The 7,877-nt window shown below is 37.7% G+C and overlaps 1 protein-coding gene across 1 annotated transcript; it reads right to left on the bottom strand.

Moving 5' to 3' along the window:
* Nucleotides 1–700: 700 nt before the first annotated feature.
* On the bottom strand, nt 701–1,219 carry LOC123886421 (fasciclin-like arabinogalactan protein 4). The gene has a single exon (XM_045935737.1). It carries the CDS (start codon nt 1,217–1,219, stop codon nt 701–703), a length of 519 nt encoding a protein of 172 aa, XP_045791693.1.
* Between the last annotated feature and the right edge of the window lie 6,658 nt (nt 1,220–7,877).

The following is a 7,877-nucleotide window of genomic DNA, read 5'->3' as shown; positions in this document are numbered from 1 at the left end:
ATGTTGATGTTTGAAGCCATTATCATATATATATTTAATCGGAGCTTTGCTATTTTGTTTGTTTTATTATGGAGCTTTTTTGCTTTGAGTTGTATGTTTGAGCGCACGCGCGCGCGCGTGCGTGCATGATAAACTCGTACGAGTTTATGAGTCGAGTCTACGAATCGAGTCTAGGACCCTTTGCGAGTCTGAGTAGACTCTCGAGTCTGACAACATTGAATTTAACACTTGCAATAATAATTGGGGCCGGAAACTAATATATGATGCTGATTCATCGTTCCCCAAAAATCAGTATTTTTGTAGAACAATAGGACAATAAAAGGGATTTCTAATACTCCAAAATCAATTCTATCTAATTCTCACAATTAGCAATCAATTCTAAATTGGCCATGCATGCAGCGAAAGTGGCTTAATAATCACAGAAGAGATTTGAAAGGCAATAAATTAGAATAAACTAACCATTTCATTAATACATACTGTAATATATTTGAATTGTGATTTTTACATAATAGTTCCTCATTTATAGAGGAATAATACATGCCTAATAAACTAAAACTACTACACTACATAAGTTAAAATTACTACTATACTAAATACATAATACAATAAAAAAAACTAAAACAGTAAAAACATCCCGAACAGTGGTGGTGGCGGCGGCGGCAACGGTAACAGAACCATGGCTAGGAATTTGGGGAAGATCTCAAGGAAGCAATACCTCTGAGACCCCATAAATGGCAATAGGATTCTCATTGACGATATTCCGAGTTACGATAGCTCGAACCACGGTGTTGCTGACTTCGACAGAGCCGTTGGGGAAAACAATAATGTTGAGCATAAATTTGTTATCCCCTATTATTTCCGTCCCCACTGTGGACTGAGAATGCCAAACTTTGGCATTTTGGGTGAGGAAGGAGGTGGTGAAAAAGCCACTTATCATGTGGCATTGCCAGATAAAGTAATTGTTTGCCACTGGAAGCTCTTTGTATCCGGCGCTGGCGGCGTTGGCAAATGCAGCATCGTCCAGTACAAACAGAGTAACCGGACTGTGAGTGTCAATCTCTGTATCAAAACCCAGAGAATGACATTCGGATGAAGCTACTGTGTAGAAATGGGAAGGATCATCGGCTGGAAATTGGGTGAGGTTGAAGGAAGAGGATGGTGATGGTAATGATGATAATAATGATAGGATGATGATAATGATGATCGGAGGATTCAACATGATGATAATGAAAAGGGGGAATTAGGGAGTGAAGTGTTAATGTTGTGAATGTGTTAATGTTGATGTTTGAAGCCATTATCATATATATATATTTAATCGGAGCTTTGCTATTTTGTTTGTTTTATTTTGGAGCTTTTTTGCTTTGAGTTGTGTGTGTGTGCGCGCGTGCGTGCGTGCGTGCGTGCGCGTGCGTGCATGATAAACTCGTACGAGTTTACGAGTCGAGTCTACGAATCGAGTCTAGGACCCTTTGCGAGTCTGAGTAGACTCTCGAGTCTGACAACTTTGAATTTAACACTTGCAATAATAATTGGGGCCGGAAACTAATATATGATGTTGATTCATCGTTCCCCAAAAATCAGTATTTTTGTAGAACAATAGGACAATAAAAGGGATTTCTAATACTCCAAAATCAATTCTATCTAATTCTCACAATTAGCAATCAATTCTAAATTGGCCATGTCATTCCATGCAGCGAAAGTGGCTTAATAATCACAGAAGAGATTTGAAAGGCAATAAATTAGAATAAACTAACCATTTCATTAATACATACTGTAATATATTTGAATTGTGATTTTTAATAATTCCTCATTTATAGAGGAATAATACATGCCTAATAAACTAAAACTACTACACTACATAAGTTAAAATTACTACTATACTAAATACATAATACAATAAAAAAAACTAAAACAGTAAAAACATCCCAAAGAGTGGTGGTGGCGGCGGCGGCAATGGTAACAGAACCATGGCTAGGAATTTGGGGAAGATCTCTAGGAAGCAATACCTCGGAGACCCCATAAATGGCAATAGGATTTTCATTGACGATATTCCGAGTTACGATAGCTCGAACCACGGTGTTGCTGACTTCGACAGAGCCGTTGGGGGAAAACAGTAATGTTGAGCATAAATTTGTTATCCCCTATTATTTCCGTCCCCACTGTGGACTGAGAATGCCAAACTTTGGCATTTTGGGTGAGGAAGGAGGTGGTGAAAAAGCCACTTATCATGTGGCATTGCCAGATAAAGTAATTGTTTGCCACTGGAAGCTCTTTGTATCCGGCGCTGGCGGCGTTGGCAAATGCAGCATCGTCCAGTACAAACAGAGTAACCGGACTGTGAGTGTCAATCTCTGTATCAAAACCCAGAGAATGACATTCGGATGAAGCTACTGTGTAGAAATGGGAAGGATCATCGGTTGGAAATTGGGTGAGGTTGAAGGAAGAGGATGGTGATGGTAATGATGATAATAATGATAGGATGATGATAATGATGATCGGAGGATTCAACATGATGATAATGAAAAGGGGGAATTAGGGAGTGAAGTGTTAATGTTGTGAATGTGTTAATGTTGATGTTTGAAGCCATTATCATATATATATATATTTAATCGGAGCTTTGCTATTTTGTTTGTTTTATTTTGGAGCTTTTTTGCTTTGAGTTGTGTGTGTGTGCGCGCGTGCGTGCGTGCGTGCGTGCGCGTGCGTGCATGATAAACTCGTACGAGTTTACGAGTCGAGTCTACGAATCGAGTCTAGGACCCTTTGCGAGTCTGAGTAGACTCTCGAGTCTGACAACTTTGAATTTAACACTTGCAATAATAATTGGGGCCGGAAACTAATATATGATGCTGATTCATCATTCCCCAAAAATCAGTATTTTTGTAGAACAATAGGACAATAAAAGGGATTTCTAATACTCCAAAATCAATTCTATCTAATTCTCACAATTAGCAATCAATTCTAAATTGGCCATGTCATTCCATGCAGCGAAAGTGGCTTAATAATCACAGAAGAGATTTGAAAGGCAATAAATTAGAATAAACTAACCATTTCATTAATACATACTGTAATATATTTGAATTGTGATTTTTACATAATAGTTCCTCATTTATAGAGGAATAATACATGCCTAATAAACTAAAACTACTACACTACATAAGTTAAAATTACTACTATACTAAATACATAATACAATAAAAAAACTAAAATAGTAAAAACATCCCAAAGAGTGGTGGTGGCGGCGGCGGCAACGGTAACAGAACCATGGCTAGGAATTTGGGGAAGATCTCTAGGAAGCAATACCTCGGAGACCCCATAAATGGCAATAGGATTTTCATTGACGATATTCCGAGTTACGATAGCTCGAACCACGGTGTTGCTGACTTCGACAGAGCCGTTGGGGGAAAACAGTAATGTTGAGCATAAATTTGTTATCCCCTATTATTTCCGTCCCCACTGTGGACTGAGAATGCCAAACTTTGGCATTTTGGGTGAGGAAGGAGGTGGTGAAAAAGCCACTTATCATGTGGCATTGCCAGATAAAGTATTTGTTTGCCACTGGAAGCTCTTTGTATCCGGCACTGGCGGCGTTGGCAAATGCAGCATCGTCCAGTACAAACAGAGTAACCGGACTGTGAGTGTCAATCTCTGTATCAAAACCCAGAGAATGACATTCGGATGAAGCTACTGTGTAGAAATGGGAAGGATCATCGGTTGGAAATTGGGTGAGGTTGAAGGAAGAGGATGGTGATGGTAATGATGATAATAATGATAGGATGATGATAATGATGATCGGAGGATTCAACATGATGATAATGAAAAGGGGGAATTAGGGAGTGAAGTGTTAATGTTGTGAATGTGTTAATGTTGATGTTTGAAGCCATTATCATATATATATATATATATATATATATATATATATATATATATATATATATATATATATATATATATATTTAATCGGAGCTTTGCTATTTTGTTTGTTTTATTTTGGAGCTTTTTTTCTTTGAGTTGTGTGTGTGTGCGCGCGTGCGTGCGTGCGTGCGTGCGTGCGTGCGCGTGCGTGCATGATAAACTCGTACGAGTTTACGAGTCGAGTCTACGAATCGAGTCTAGGACCCTTTGCGAGTCTGAGTAGACTCTCGAGTCTGACAACTTTGAATTTAACACTTGCAATAATAATTGGGGCCGGAAACTAATATATGATGCTGATTCATCATTCCCCAAAAATCAGTATTTTTGTAGAACAATAGGACAATAAAAGGGATTTCTAATACTCCAAAATCAATTCTATCTAATTCTCACAATTAGCAATCAATTCTAAATTGGCCATGTCATTCCATGCAGCGAAAGTGGCTTAATAATCACAGAAGAGATTTGAAAGGCAATAAATTAGAATAAACTAACCATTTCATTAATACATACTGTAATATATTTGAATTGTGATTTTTACATAATAGTTCCTCATTTATAGAGGAATAATACATGCCTAATAAACTAAAACTACTACACTACATAAGTTAAAATTACTACTATACTAAATACATAATACAATAAAAAAACTAAAATAGTAAAAACATCCCAAAGAGTGGTGGTGGCGGCGGCGGCAACGGTAACAGAACCATGGCTAGGAATTTGGGGAAGATCTCTAGGAAGCAATACCTCGGAGACCCCATAAATGGCAATAGGATTTTCATTGACGATATTCCGAGTTACGATAGCTCGAACCACGGTGTTGCTGACTTCGACAGAGCCGTTGGGGGAAAACAGTAATGTTGAGCATAAATTTGTTATCCCCTATTATTTCCGTCCCCACTGTGGACTGAGAATGCCAAACTTTGGCATTTTGGGTGAGGAAGGAGGTGGTGAAAAAGCCACTTATCATGTGGCATTGCCAGATAAAGTATTTGTTTGCCACTGGAAGCTCTTTGTATCCGGCACTGGCGGCGTTGGCAAATGCAGCATCGTCCAGTACAAACAGAGTAACCGGACTGTGAGTGTCAATCTCTGTATCAAAACCCAGAGAATGACATTCGGATGAAGCTACTGTGTAGAAATGGGAAGGATCATCGGTTGGAAATTGGGTGAGGTTGAAGGAAGAGGATGGTGATGGTAATGATGATAATAATGATAGGATGATGATAATGATGATCGGAGGATTCAACATGATGATAATGAAAAGGGGGAATTAGGGAGTGAAGTGTTAATGTTGTGAATGTGTTAATGTTGATGTTTGAAGCCATTATCATATATATATATATATATATATATATATATATATATATATATATATATATATATATATATATATATATATATATATATATATATATATATTTAATCGGAGCTTTGCTATTTTGTTTGTTTTATTTTGGAGCTTTTTTTCTTTGAGTTGTGTGTGTGTGCGCGCGTGCGTGCGTGCGTGCGTGCGTGCGTGCGCGTGCGTGCATGATAAACTCGTACGAGTTTACGAGTCGAGTCTACGAATCGAGTCTAGGACCCTTTGCGAGTCTGAGTAGACTCTCGAGTCTGACAACTTTGAATTTAACACTTGCAATAATAATTGGGGCCGGAAACTAATATATGATGCTGATTCATCATTCCCCAAAAATCAGTATTTTTGTAGAACAATAGGACAATAAAAGGGATTTCTAATACTCCAAAATCAATTCTATCTAATTCTCACAATTAGCAATCAATTCTAAATTGGCCATGTCATTCCATGCAGCGAAAGTGGCTTAATAATCACAGAAGAGATTTGAAAGGCAATAAATTAGAATAAACTAACCATTTCATTAATACATACTGTAATATATTTGAATTGTGATTTTTACATAATAGTTCCTCATTTATAGAGGAATAATACATGCCTAATAAACTAAAACTACTACACTACATAAGTTAAAATTACTACTATACTAAATACATAATACAATAAAAAAACTAAAACAGTAAAAACATCCCAAAGAGTGGTGGTGGCGGCGGCGGCAACGGTAACAGAACCATGGCTAGGAATTTGGGGAAGATCTCTAGGAAGCAATACCTCGGAGACCCCATAAATGGCAATAGGATTTTCATTGACGATATTCCGAGTTACGATAGCTCGAACCACGGTGTTGCTGACTTCGACAGAGCCGTTGGAGGAAAACAGTAATGTTGAGCATAAATTTGTTATCCCCTATTATTTCCGTCCCCACTGTGGACTGAGAATGCCAAACTTTGGCATTTTGGGTGAGGAAGGAGGTGGTGAAAAAGCCACTTATCATGTGGCGTTGCCAGATAAAGTATTTGTTTGCCACTGGAAGCTCTTTGTATCCGGCACTGGCGGCGTTGGCAAATGCAGCATCGTCCAGTACAAATAGAGTAACCGGACTGTGAGTGTCAATCTCTGTATCAAAACCCAGAGAATGACATTCGGATGAAGCTACTGTGTAGAAATGGGAAGGATCATCGGTTGGAAATTGGGTGAGGTTGAAGGAAGAGGATGGTGATGGTAATGATGATAATAATGAAAGGATGATGATAATGATGATCGGAGGATTCAACATGACGATAATGAAAAGGGGGAATTAGGGAGTGAAGTGTTAATGTTGTGAATGTGTTAATGTTGATGTTTGAAGCCATTATCATATATATTTAATCGGAGCTTTGCTATTTTGTTTGTTTTATTTTGGAGCTTTTTTGCTTTGAGTTGTGTGTGTGTGTGTGCGCACACGCGCGTGCGCGTGCGTGCGTGCGTGCGCGTGCGTGCATGATAAACTCGTACGAGTCTACGAATCGAGTCTACGACCCTTTGCGAGTCTGAGTAGACTCTCGAGTCTGACAACTTTGTGTATATATATATATATATATATATATATATATATATATAGAGAGAGAGAGAGAGAGAGATGTTTATGAAGTGAAGTAAGCGAAGGTATATATAGAGATAGAGATGAAGGAGGTGTGACTCTGAAGAATGAAAATAGAGAGGATGGTGAATTCCTGACTCTGATAGAGTGGACTGGAGTGGAGGATGTGAATTGCTGACTCTGAAGTCACGACTTACTTTTATGTTTCCACACTTACTTTATATCTTACTCACTTGTTAAGAAACATGTTTCATTGGAATTAAAAGGAAGAAGGACAATGGAGTAGAGATGATGAAGTTGGAAGATTTCTCTTTGTTTTAATTGTTAATTGTTGTATTAATAGTATTATGACATTGATGTATAAGACTATGTCTACACATTATGATTATGTACTTTTTTTATTATTTACCTCTCACTATTAGACTTATCACATTTAGTATTTAATAACAGTCCCGGGTAACATTTTTAGTCACGTTACGATTCACAATCTCAACCTAAGTGGCGTAACGTTTGCGATTGAGAGAAAGTGTGGAGTGAGATTGTGAATCGTTTGAGAGAGTGTGAAGTGAGATTGGGATTGAGAGAAATTTGGACGAAAATGAGATTTGCAGTGAATCGTTTGAGATTGTGAATCGTATGAGATCAGAACAAAGCTACCTCTTCATCACAAGAATCGTTTGAGATTGTGTGGAGTGAGATTAGGATTGAGAGAAATTTGGACGAAAGTGAGATTTGCGGTGAATTGTTTGAGATTTTGTTGATACACGTCTCTTTCTTTTGGTTATGGGCTGAGAAGCGTGTTTTGGATACATTGAATTAAAAAATATTTAAAAGTTAATCATAGTCATTCCAATGCAACATTTTGTTTGAAATGTTACTATAAAGACAGGGACGGACCAAAGTGTGGCCTTGTGTGGCCTTGAGAGGGACGGATCCAGGAATCTATAAAACGGGGGGCCGAAATAATTAAATTATAAATATTAAATAAATCATAATAATTAAAATATTACTTAAATATGCTTAATA

This window comes from Trifolium pratense, linkage group LG5, assembly GCF_020283565.1.
Source record: "Trifolium pratense cultivar HEN17-A07 linkage group LG5, ARS_RC_1.1, whole genome shotgun sequence".
In the NCBI taxonomy this organism is placed as follows: domain Eukaryota; kingdom Viridiplantae; phylum Streptophyta; class Magnoliopsida; order Fabales; family Fabaceae; genus Trifolium; species Trifolium pratense.
This window is presented reverse-complemented; position numbering and strand designations above follow the sequence as displayed.